Source organism: Mus caroli, unplaced genomic scaffold (assembly GCF_978045245.1).
Source record: "Mus caroli unplaced genomic scaffold, Mus_caroli_1 scaffold_8, whole genome shotgun sequence".
NCBI lineage: Eukaryota > Metazoa > Chordata > Mammalia > Rodentia > Muridae > Mus > Mus caroli.
The window spans coordinates 79,252,181-79,265,150 of record NW_028227263.1 but is presented as its reverse complement, the minus strand read 5'-3'; the positions used below and the strand labels follow the sequence as shown (position 1 = coordinate 79,265,150).

The 12,970-nt window shown below is 45.5% G+C and overlaps 1 protein-coding gene and 1 pseudogene across 9 annotated transcripts in view; both read left to right on the top strand.

Moving 5' to 3' along the window:
- Positions 1–12,970, top strand: part of Ttc23 (tetratricopeptide repeat domain 23) — an 81,338-nt gene that overhangs the window by 24,364 nt on the left and 44,004 nt on the right. For all 9 annotated transcript variants that reach the window (XM_029479231.2, XM_085841655.1, XM_029479232.1 and 6 more), the window contains one exon: positions 7,820–7,997. In XM_029479231.2, coding sequence (XP_029335091.1) covers positions 7,820–7,997 — 178 coding nt within the window. The remainder of the gene's footprint in view (positions 1–7,819; positions 7,998–12,970) is intronic.
- On the top strand, positions 8,769–10,099 carry LOC110297871 (mitochondrial fission factor pseudogene; annotated as a pseudogene).

Here is a 12,970-nt window from a genome sequence, read left to right as displayed (position 1 = left end):
CACAGAAGAAACCGTATTCTTTATTTTGTGTGTTTAATGACCTAGTGAGTCTGTATTATGTTGAAATTATTAATTTCTGATATTCACATGTACATCTTAAGTTTTTCTTTTATTTTCTTTTTTGTTCTTTGTTTTTTGAGACAGGGTTTCTCTGTGTAGCATTGGCTATCCTGGAACTCACTCTGTTGACCAGGCTGGCCTCGGACTCAGAGATCCACCTGCCTCTGCCTCTGCCTCTCTGCCTCTGCCTCTCTGCCTCTGCCTCTCTGCCTCTGCCTCTCTGCCTCTGCCTCTGCCTCCTGAGTGGTGGGGTTAAAAACATGGACCACCATGTCAGACACATCTCTAAATTTTTGTCAAGTTGCTATATTAGTGTTTAGATGAATGTATTTAGACCCCCAAGTACAATCAGTGTTCTATGAGTCGTTTTTCCATCTTAATGTATATTCTGAGGTTGTTTTGCTAGAGGTAGTGGGGGAGAGCCTGAAACAACATTCCCCCATATTCTTCCATTCTTGTAATCATGGTACATCTTTTTTTGTTTGTTTGTTTTTTGTTTTTTTGTTTGTTTGTTTCTGTCCAAATTTTGTTTGTGTTGCTGTGATGACATTTACCCTGACCAATAGCAGCAGGGAGTGGGTGGGGCTTACAATCCATCACACAGACCATTAGTGTGGAAGTCAAAGCAAGAACTCAAAATGTCACATCCACAGTCAAGAGCAGAAAGACAGGGATGTACCAGACGCCTGAGCACTCTGAGAGGTGCAGTTTCATCAGTCATCAGGGAAGTGGGAGCTAAAATAGTAAGGTATGACACAGTCCCACTAAAGGGCCTACACCTTTCAAAAGACCAATGGTGCCAAATGTTGGCAAGGATGTGGCACACAGAGATGCCTTCTTCGTAGCTGCTTGGGTGTATTTGATGGGATCCTTTAGAAAACCATTTAGCATCATCTCCTAGGTATGAACATCTTCATACCCTTTGACCCAGCAGTATCATTGTAATATACGCTTGGCGGGAATCTCTGCCTGTTTGTTCATCAGAACACACATCCGAGTGTGCTCCCAGCTTCCTTATTCAATAGCCAAGAGCTAAGAACAGCCCAGATCTCTTCAGAGGGAGGCTAAAAATCTGTGATCTGTTCATATAAAAGGATGATTGTCAAGCTGCTTGTTACATAACCTCATGTCTGACTCTCACAAACACAGAATTCAGTTGAAGAAGCCAGACAAATGGAAGGGGAACGGCCATTCTTTGGTGTTGGGGAGGGCTAACCCACTCGGAACCTTTTCCTGCTCAGAATAAGATGCTTTTCTATCCCACTGCGCAGGAGGCATACAGATCTGCTTGCATCTGTTGACACCTGACCGATGTGTCAGTTCTTAGTGTTGAGCTCTGTTGCTACAAAACACTCACATATCCTGTGCCAGAATCTGGCGCCGCCTTCACAGTGCTTGCCAAATCGAAATACCAAGCTTAGACAGCAGGGGGCGAACACTGTCCACATCTGTGTCAGATAAGAGTCAAGAATTTTAAGTTCCAGTTAATCTCTGTGGAGATACTTTGGGGCATAATAGAGTTATTTCCAATGTTGCCACGTACCTTCATTCTGATTCTTCCCCCTGACATTTTATATAGAACTCACTGTTTTAAGACACATGGTTTTCATTACATCTCTTTGCTTTGTGTTTTTGTGGAAACAGGAATATTTTATCCAAACTGGCTCACTTTACAAAGAAACAAGGCTTTGGTTTTGAACAGCGTGGCGTTTTCTTTCCTTCGTGAGTCTAGGGGATGGAAGGCCAGGCGAAGGTCTCAGGCAGCCTTTGGATTTCTGCCCCTCTTAAAAGGACTTCTTTTAGTGTGTCCTCTCCTCCTGCTTCTCCTTTTATGGTGCCCACCAGGCTGGCCTGACACACATAGCGAGGGCTGGGAAGTGACTCAGGCTCCTGCTTCCACTGCTGCAGGAGGCCTGGAGATTCTCCCCCATGCCCCATGCCTCCGTCCCCTTGTCCCATCCCCTCCTCTGTCATAGCACCACGGAATTCACTAATGACTTACTAACTTAGCTGAGTGTCAAAAGTGTTCCTGAGTTGTCTCTGTTAAATTGTCACCAGCAAAGCCAGGAAAACTCTTCCCCCTCCTCATCCTTATCCTGGGAACGTGCACATAGATCCAGAGATGACTAGTTACATAGGTGCATGCTCATCCATGTGCACGCACACACACATGCATGCACGATAACAGGGTTCCATGGCCGATGGTGACGTGCTGATGGTCTGCTGCTGCTCCACAGCCTGTGATCTGTCCCCAGCTTTCCCTGTGACCATGTGACATCATGTTTGGAGTCTTCTCCAGCTTGCCCCACGAGCACCTGGCCTCGCCCAGCTGTGCTGAACTAGCCCAGGAATGAGCAAACACTCTTTTTTTTTTTCTTTTCCCTCGAGCATCAAGAGGACGGCCTGCCAAGTGTTTCCAAGTATCGTGACGTGGTGTGATGAACACTGTGGGCTGTGAGTCAGCTCCCTGGGTTCAAGTAGGGGTTCATTCAGACCACCCCACAGGGAGAGTGGGGGCAAAACCCCTGCTTCCTTAGTTCACTCTCCTCTCTAGCCAGCATATAAAGGATAGGACCTTAGCACAGCTCTGAGGATGAAATGAACTCCAGGTTCAAGCTTCTAACGAGTGGGGAGGGGAGGGGAGGGAAGGGGAGGGGAGGGGAGGGGAGGGGAGGAGAGGAGAGGAGAGGAGAGGAGAGGAGAGGAGAGGAGAGGAGAATAAAAGCCACATTAGCTGCCCATCACTGATCACTGTCTATGGCAGGCTCCTGAATACATTATTTATTCATCCTCAGTCCTTACTGCAAGGTGTATACCCTTATATTCCCATTGGCGAATAGAGGAGCTAAGGCTGAAAAACACCAAGAGGAAGTAAATAGCCAGACAGCCTGCACCAAAGCCTGCACATTCATTCATTCATTCATTCATTCATTCATATTCTCTCTTTCTCCCCCTCCCTCCCCCTCCCTCTCCCTCCCCTCCCTACTTTCCCCTTCTTTCTTTCTTTTTCCTCCTACTTCTCCTCCTCCTCTTCCTCCTCCTCCATCACCATCATCTTTTCTGGCACACTCATTTGCTGGTTACAGGTATTTCACACTCCACAGCTCACCCTTTCCACCGACTTTATGCTATCCTTGGGCCCAGCAGCTATACTCGGTATTGTTTTATTATTACTTGTGTGAGTGGCTGGGAGTCAAACCCAGGGCCTCTGGAATGCTGGGCAAGTGATAACCACTGAGCAGCACCACCAGCGCTAGGAGTTTTAGTTCTTGCCGTGACCAGTTCACCTGCCGTTTCTGTTCTAACTTGTGTCTCCTTCCCTGAAGGTGCAAGGTTACTGTTCCTGTGTTTTCTCTCGAACTTATCGAAATTGTGCTCCCTAAATGTAGACTTAGGATCTATGTGGGACTTTTACATGCATGGCTTGAGGGCTCCTGTTTCACATGGCTTAAAATTATGTTTGCCTATCATTTCCTACTTTCGATGAGGAATATGTATTATGCTTACAATAATGTTCTGATCTTGGAGTTCAGATGGGTTTGTAAGACTCTCCTGGCTCATTCACACACTACTATTTTCAATCACTTTGAACTGATCTTTCCCATGGTGCTGGCTTTCTCATGACTGATGAGAAGGGATCTGGAGCTGAGCCCATTTCTCCACAAGAACAACCTGAGGCTGTTGCCTGTGGCATATGGGTAGGAGGGAGAGAGAGAGCAAAAGATCCAGTTGTGTGTGTGTATGTGTGTGTGTGTGTGTGTGTGTGTGTGTGTGTGTGTGTGTGTATGTGTGGCAGGCTTCAGGGGAGTAGCCCATGCGCCCCACAGCCTGACTGGACAGGTTCAGATGGGGAAATCTCAGGAGTCTGTTTTTGTCCACACTCTGTCCATGTGGGTACTCGAGCTAAGTGTGCACACTCTGCCCAGTCATGCCGATGCCCCACAGTCAGCCGCACTCCTCCATACCATTTTCCCTGAGGGAAAGTCTCTGGATGGTGGAAAATGTCATAGCTTTTTCTAAACTCAAGTAATGTGCTGTCGGTAGGTCACTGCAAGTTGTTTGTAGTTGGCATCAGTACAAAGTTGTCTTGGGAAGGAAGAAGTGCTGGCTGGGTTGATAAGGACATACCTCACTTCCTTCGGAAGTGTTTGCCTGGACTGAACGCACTCCCCTGGATGCCTGCAGTTCTCTGCTCTACTCCTCTGACCTTTCACAGTGATCTTGGAAGCAGGGGAGGCACGCTTTCCTTTCTGGGCAGACTCAGTTGTTTCTGACTGTGAAAAAGGAAAACAGCCATGAATTCTTTCTCCTTTGCTCAGCATCAATGGCCTTTCCTGAATTCTTTAGGCAAATGGGATAGAAATGAATCTAAAGTCATGTAGAAAGTGTGTGATGAGCTTCTAGATTCTAAATGAGAAATCAAACAAATTTAGCCTATAAACATGTAAATATTTTAGGATTTATGGGTAACAAGATAATTATGACAACTATTCAGATTTATTATTGTTATCCCGAAGCTGTGCTGTGCATAAGCCTTTATTTACAAGTGAGCAGACTTGATCCTCCCTCTGCAGTTTGCTGGCTCTCGCTTCTCTATTGCCAAGGATCTCTGTGGGCTTTCTCTGCAAAAGTAAGGAATGGTATGGAAAGATAATGATTGCACATATATTTCAAGCTCCTCCGGAGTGCAAAGGTCTGGCTAGGCTGGGCCGTCTGTTAATCTTTCCACCCCACCCCTCTAAAGCAGAGTTGCCCCGAGCTCTGACCTTGTTTGATCCAACCATGTTTCTCTCCTTGACCCCTTCCTGTGTTTGGGCCCCTTCCCAATTATAGACGATATCCAAGCTCACAAGGTATTCAGTCCAGATTTTAACTGTTAATAACTAGTATGTGTTTACACACACACACACACACACACACACACACACACACACACACACACCAGTGCTGTCCTAGACCAGAGGAAGCTGTTAGATCTGATCTCCAGGAACTGAACTAAACGGTGAATCACCCAATGTGCATGTGGAAACTGATCCTCTGACGGCGGCAAATGACCCTAACCTGTGAGCCCCCGCCCCCGCCACTGCGCCCCCCCCACACCCCCATCTTACCACCAAGACCGCAGATCTGAAAAGCGTCTTTCTTCCTATCAGCTAACCTTTGTAGAACAAAAACAGAAGTGAAAACTGCCCAGTGGCTGAGTGAGAAGGTCTGCTCCTGGTGTCTGTGTACCCGTGGCCATGGGAGCCAAAGCATCTTCTGTCCTAAAGCTGCTAGGTGGAGAGCGGCGTAGGAGGGTTGCTGTTCTTTCTTAAGACCTTCCAACCTAAGAGTATCCTGTGCTCAAGAGAAACATATTTAATAGTCTTCCTACTTTGGAGACTGATATTGTAAATGTCAGTTATTCTGCTTCCTATGAAATTTACAGGGATTTTTTTTACTATGAGAGGTTATTGTCCTAAGAAGCTAAGACTTTTATTTCTAATGTTAAGCTGGCATTACACACACACACACACACACACACACACACACACACACACATCATGCAGGAGAGACTTTGGGAAACTTAGAAAATCATAAACAAGAATAGGAAGCCACTCACAATCCAGTTGCTCAGGGAGTATGATTGCTAACATGTTGGTGACATCCCTTATAGCATCCCTCTCTCTGCCTTTGTGCCATGTAGATCAGCTATAAAGATTTCACATGCAGGAGTTGATGCACAAAATAGCTTTAAAGTCTGCTGTTTCACTAGAGAACATAAACTGTGTGTGTGTCTGGGTTCCTGGTAAAGCTCAGCGCTAACTTGAGCGGCTCTTTGGCCTTGTGCTGGATAGGTGCTCTCCCTGTGCTCTGCGGCCAGCTCCCTGATGCCCACCTTGAAGTGCTCCGTGCTTTTCTGTCATCATTGCCACCACCACCACCACCATCATCACAGCAGTACTAAGGCAGGCATTCTTGTGTGTTTCTCTCTGTCATGCCTGAGTTTCTCCTCAAGATAAATTCCTGTGAACAGCAGGGCTAGTGTGTATGTCTGTCCATTTTGCGCATAATCTCATTAGAGGGGAGCTTTTATTCAAATATCTGCCCAAAGTTACTAAGAATATTCCATATCATCAGCATCACTGGATCTCTCTCTCTCTGTGTCTGTGTGTGTGTGTGTATGTCTGTGTGTGTGTGTCTGTGTGTGTGTGTGTCTGTGTGTCTGTCTGTGTGTGTGTGTCTGTCTGTGTGTATGTGTGTGTGTGTGAGTGTGTCTGTATGTGTGTCTGTGTGTGTGTGTGTGAGTGTGTGTGTGTGTATGTATGTGTGTCTGTGTGTGTATGTGTGTGTGTGTGTGTGAGTGTGTCTGTGTGTATGTATGTGTGTCTGTGTGTGTGTGTGTGTGTGTAGGTGTAGGAAGAAGATGATTTTGGATACTGCTATATTACCCTCCGGTGACACAGGGTCTCCAGTAATCTTCCATTTCTCTATCTTAGCTCTGAGTAACTGGTATGCATAGCGGCATTGGCTTTTTACTTGGCTGCTGGGATCCAAGCTCAGGTCCTCACGCTTGCACATCAAGTGTCCCTACCCACTGAGCCATCTCTCCACCCAGACTGGACATTTTTTTTTTTTCTGGGATTTTGAGACAAGGTCGCTACAAAGCCCTGGCTGTCCTGGAACTCAGCATATAAACCAGGTTGACTTTGAGCTCACAGAGACCCTCTTGTCTCTGCTTTCCTAGTGCTGGGATTAAAGGTGTGCATCGCCATGCCTGGCACCATATTGGACAATTTCTAAACAGATCAGTTATCAGAATCCCAGCATCCTGTATGATCCTCATCACTAAAGCAATATGCTTCGTTAAACAAAAACACCTATATAGCTCTTACTATATGACAAGAGACATACTAGGTATGTTCATGAATATGAATTATTTTATTATTTGTAATGACCCAGTGAATCAGCTACTGTTACTACTCTTAATTTATAGGCGATGAACCTGTTTACTGGTGATTGAAAAATTGAAAGTCAAGGTCCTGAGTTCAAATCCCAGCAACCACATAGTGGCTCACAACCATCTGTAATGAGATCTGACACCCTCTTCTGGTGTGTCTGAAGACAGCTACAGTGTACTTACATATAAGAAAGGAAGAAAGGAAGAAAGGAAGGAAGGAAGGAAGGAAGGAAGAAAGAAAGAAAGAAAGAAAGAAAGAAAGAAAGACAGACAGACAGACAGACATCTTTTTTAAAAAAAATTGAAAGTCATGAACCTGATGCATGCAGAGCCAGTATTTAAGCTTGTGCTGGTTGCTCCGGAGTCTGTCCTCCTGACCATCGTGGTCTGCTTCCCTTTGGAGGAAAAGCTTAGCTTGCAAGGAAACAAGCCTGAGCACCAGGGTGGGAGAGACTAGATTTTCAATTTTAACACATTTAAAAATAAAAATGTTGGAAGACTGTATTCTATAGGTACAGTTAACATTGTCAGCTTTAAGTAAAGATTACTGTCAGTCATATAAATGGACCTCAGACAATCAGTTAACTGATTTTGGGGGTTTTCTGCTTTTTTTTTTTAAGATTTATTTATTTATTATATGTAAGTACACTGTAGCTGTCTTCAGACACACCAGAAGAGGGAGTCAGATCTTGTTACGGATGGTTGTAAGCCACCATGTGGTTGCTGGGATTTGAACTAAGGACCTTTGGAAGAGCAGTCGGGTGCTCTTACCTGCTGAGCCATCTCACCAGCCCTCTTTTTTTTATTATTATAATTTAGGTTGTATCAAGGTCAGAAGCGATCAAAAGAAGCTTTCCCATACTATCAAAAGGCTTTGGAATATACCGAGATCGCCAAAGATGAAAAAAGTCTTGAGTGTGTACAAGTCCTGAGGGAACTGGCAGGTGTGGAGCAAGCCCTAGGACTCTACGACGCTGCCATCAGTCATTTCTCACGGGTAAGGGGCAATGGACTGGCCACCGAGGCTGGCTGCGCTTGACCCAATGCTCTTCGTAAACATGAGAGCCGTAGCAGCTCTGAACATACCTGGCCGTCATTTGCCAAGATAACTTAAACACTTGGTCAGCACAGATGTTTAGCAAAGATCTTATTAGAAACCTAGGCGGGTGTGTGCTGGACTGCATTCCTTGCTGCCAACTGCAAGCAGCTGGAAACTCTGGACTGCTCACATTACATGCATGACTCAGGTACCATTCCCTGGTGACGGATCTTTATCTTTATTAGTTTATTTAGAGCTTATGCTTCTATACTGATTAGTACTTTAAAAATGTACTTTTAAAGAAATTATGTGTACATACATCTGTATGTATGCACGCTCATGTGTGTGGGTGCCCTCAGAAGCCAGAGGTGTCAGATCCCCTGGAGCTGGAGTTACAGGAAGTTGCAAGCCTCCTGACACAGGTACTGGGACAAAACTCAGGTCCTCTGCAAGAGGCAATGGCTAAGTCATCTCCCCAGCCCCATGGCTAGGCCTTTTATTTACACTCTAAATTCTTTGCTGAAAACCTCTAACAGTGTGCTCTCAGCTGTTAGTCTACTTTGTCATTAGAGAGTCCTCGGCACATGTCCTTCGGCGTTCTCCAAAGAAAGGACAACATGCACAATTGCCACAAGGGAGGGAGGAAGGGAGGAAGGGAGGGAGAAGAGGAGAGAGGAAGGGAAGAAGAGAGAGAGAGAGAGAGAGAACTTTTTTTTTTTTTTTTTTAAAGAAACTGGGAACTGGTTTGGGCACTAGCGAGCCTGATATCCCCAGGATAATCTAGAAAGGCTGGAATTGTGGACAGGATTTCTCTGCCACTTTCTTCTGGGAAATTACAGTGTTTGCTCTTCTGGTCGACTGATTGGCTGGGGTTCAATCATATGATTGGCAGTAATCTCCTGTACTTAAAGCTGACAGGGTTCACTGTACCTATAAATACAGTCTTGCAGCATCTTGCCGGTGTTTGACTGAGCAACTGGGCACCCGTACAATATTGATGCCTCCTGGGTCTGACCACCACAGGGAGCCAGATGGCTTTGTATCCCACTGTCCACTCAAAACATCTTCTGGGCTTCTTTGCCCGGGCACCTCGGTGCGCTCGGTCAACGGCCTCTGCGAGCGCTCACCCGAGTGCCCCGGAGCCGGCGGGCGGCGACCCTCTCTCCGGGGACTCTCCAGCAGGCCCAGGGGATAAAAGTGGCTCTCAACCTAGCACATGTGCATCGGAGCAATTTAAGGAGTTAATATGAAGCACAGAAGCAGATAGTGCCAAATAGCAAGCCTGTTGTTTCACATTTGGTGAGTGGGGCGGCATTTCCTTCTCCCACTGCTGCTGAGATGGCAGAAATTAGTCGAATTCAGTATGAAATGGAATACACCGAAGGTATTAGTCAGCGCATGAGGGTCCCGGAAAAACTAAAAGTAGCCCCACCAAATGCTGACCTGGAGCAAGAGTTCCAAGATGGAGTTCCAAATGCCAGTGTGATAATGCAAGTCCCAGAGAGGATCGTGGTTATAGGAAATAATGAAGACATTTCATTTTCAAGACCAGCAGATCTTGACCTTATCCAGTCCACTCCCTTTAAACCTCTGGCACTGAAAACACCACCACGTGTGCTCACACTGAGTGAGAGACCACTAGATTTCCTGGATTTAGAAAGACCATCTCCAACTCCTCAAAGCGAAGAGATCCGAGCAGTTGGCAGGCTAAAAAGAGAGCGTTCTATGAGTGAAAATGCTGTTTGCCAAAATGGACAGTTGGTCAGAAACGATTCCATGTATGGCATTTCAAACCTAGATGCAGCCATTGAAGGAGCATCAGATGACATGACTGTGGTAGATGCAGCTTCATTAAGATGTCAGATAATCAAGTTAAATAGACGTCTACAACTTCTGGAAGAGGAGAATAAAGAGCGTGCTAAAAGAGAAATGGTCATGTATTCAATCACTGTAGCATTCTGGCTGCTTAATAGCTGGCTCTGGTTTCGACGCTAGAGGTAACCTCAGCAGTCACATATATTGTCTCAACACCTGGAAATATAAAGGATTTGCAAACTTCATTGTTTCTGTCTTTGCATCATCGTATGCCGGCTTTCTAGTCCAAGCCCTGAAAATATTTCTCCAGAATGCAGGGAAGGACCTGTATCTGTAGAGTGAAGGCCTGTTGTGTTGCTGATGGGCATTCAGCCAGTTCTGCAGTGGCACCTATACACTCTCCTTTTGCATGTCTTGTAAATAGGCTCTAGGTTTGTTTGTTTTTAAAGAAAATAATTTTTGTGGCCTCATCAGTCTGTACAGCTAATTCTCTAAACAGAAATGGCAGACATAAAGAGTGAGTTTAGAAAACTGTCTGTGAAAGAAAAGTGTTTTGTCCTGTTTTTCAGATGATTAAGCAGTTTCTTTGATAGATGCTTTTTGTATCTACATCTCAGCAGTGATGCTTTTTAAGTCACAGTGTTGTACAGGACTCAAGTCAAACCACCTAACTCCTCTTCATCAGCTGTGCAGGCGGAGGGAGTTTAAAAACTCCTAACAGTTCAGCAGTTTATCTGTGTGCAATATGTTGTTTTGACTTTCATCTTAGTTTTCTATCAAGTATGTTTTTACCAAGTCCATGTGTGAATGATTTAAAAACCTAAAAAATAAGGTATAAATGTAGTGTATTTAATAAACTGTCAACCAAAAAAAAAAATCTTCTGACATTTTTCCTGAAATTTAAAAGGTGTACTAACCCGTTCTGTTACTTCACATGAGACAATAGTGACGTGGTGCTAAGAATACATCGTAGCCCTGTTGCTTAAACTTTGTCTGGCAATTTATACTCCCATGCACAGCGTGTTGGAGTGCCTCAATCTCTCCCTCTATTGAGATCATCTCTTTTAATCATTAATATCACCGTGCAAAGTATTGTTTCCAGCTTGTAGATAAGGAAGACAAGAATTAGAAAGGTTGAGCGATATGCCTAGAGATACATGCCCCAAAAAGGCATCCCTCAGATGCAAAACCCAACACTGAGGCACTGGGGAGGTTGTGCTAAACGTGGAAGGGAGGAAACCGCTCAGGAGGCTGCTGAAGTAGCAAAAGCAGAACATGAAGTGAGATGAAGATGAGGGGATAAAGCAAAGGGTATGACTTGAGGCAGATTTGGGAGGCAGCATAGATAGGACATAGCAACTAGGTATGGTGAGACACAGGAGAATTGAAGCACAGACCTCCAGGGGATGTCTTCTGCACTATTTCTGGTGGAAGGGCAGGGTGAGCAAGTGATAGAGAGAGGTAGGCTTCAAGTTGGATAATGAGTGTGTGATGTCTGTGAAGCAGAAAATGTGAGTGACAGCCAGGCTGTTGGAGAGTGAGGACTGGAGCCAAGGGACACATCTACCTGGACATGGTGATTGTCTTGCTCACTTAGTGCTGGTTTGTAAGGCACTGGAGGGTGAGGAAGACTAGCCCCTAATACCTTCATAAAAGGGAAGAAAGACTGGCCACTCAAGTATGATGTCCTGCCCAGGGCTACAGGGATGCTAAAAACAGTAGATGGGTGTCATTCCAAAAAGACATTGAAAGTCCCGGTGAGGAGTCTCAGCCTCCTCCTGACAGCAGTTGGAGGTTTTCAAACAGGGAGACTGACATCAATCAGATCGTCAGGCTAAAAGCATCGGTCTGTGGGATGGTGGGTGGATTAGAGGATAGGAATGGCTCGTAGGGAACCACAGCAGCCTAGGTATGAGGGGGAAGATGGCCTGGATTCAAGAGGCATGTGAAAATGGACAGATGTGGACGGGCTTGAGAGGTGGTGGCAGAAGGAATGTATGTGGGCAGTAGGGTGTATGGCAGGTGTCTGCTTGGGAGCAAAAGAGCAGAGTTGAGTTTTACCAGCTGTCTGGCTTAGTTTGCTGAGTGGCTCGAGGCATCGTTTATCGACCGTGGGAACTCTGAAAGGTGAGAGAGAGAGAGAGAGAGAATATCAGTAATTCTAGATATTCTTATAAACTGCTTAAAGGAAGGATATGAATATTTTATAACCCTTGATTCATATTGACATCCTGCCAAAGAGTTGTTGATTTATTTAGTCATTAGCGTGTCATTTTAGTGCCCGTGATACGCCTGTGTTAGCACACTAGATCCCAGTCCGCCAGCTTACACCAGGGTTCACCCTTGCAGCTTCCCATTTCTGTGGCTCTGATAGATGTGTAAAGATGTGTATCCACCAGTCTAGATATGTACAGAATAGCTTATCTGCAGTGACAGTCCCCACTGCCCTTCTGAGTCACCCTTTGCTCCATGAACCTCTGGCCACCGCTGATGGCTACAGTTTTGCCTCTCCCGGAAAGCCACGTAGTGGGAATCATTTAGTTCATGTTCAGACTGGCTTCACTTTGCAGCTCGCATTTATGTTTTCTCTCTGTGTTTTCATGCGTTAAGGACATCTTTCCTTTTTAACACTGGCTGTTTTATTTAGCCATCCACTGACCAAAGGGTATCTTAGTTAGTCCATCCTCTCCAGTTCTGTAGGACATCGCTGTAAAATCCTGCAGGTCGTTGTAAGGACGGATGCTTCCCACGCTGTTGGGTACATTCTGGGTCATATGGAAGAAGCGTTTTGTAGGAAACCGCCACCTTGCCTTGAGAGAGCAGCTGCGCGGTTCTGTGTTCCCGCCAGCCATGGTGAGAATCTGCGTTCCTCTGCTTCCTCTCAGATCTGAAACACAGACAGCAGAAACACAGAGGGGGGTGTGTGGGGGGGACTATATCCCACTCAGGGCTTTCTATTTATTCCATAAGAAGGTAAATTAGCTTTCTGGTAACAAAGACCAGGATTCTTTAACCACTGCACTACCTGCAACCATGCACACGTAACTTTACATACAAGTTAGCACGTGATACCCTGAAACAGCTCAGATGCAGACCGCTATGACACTTCACAGTTC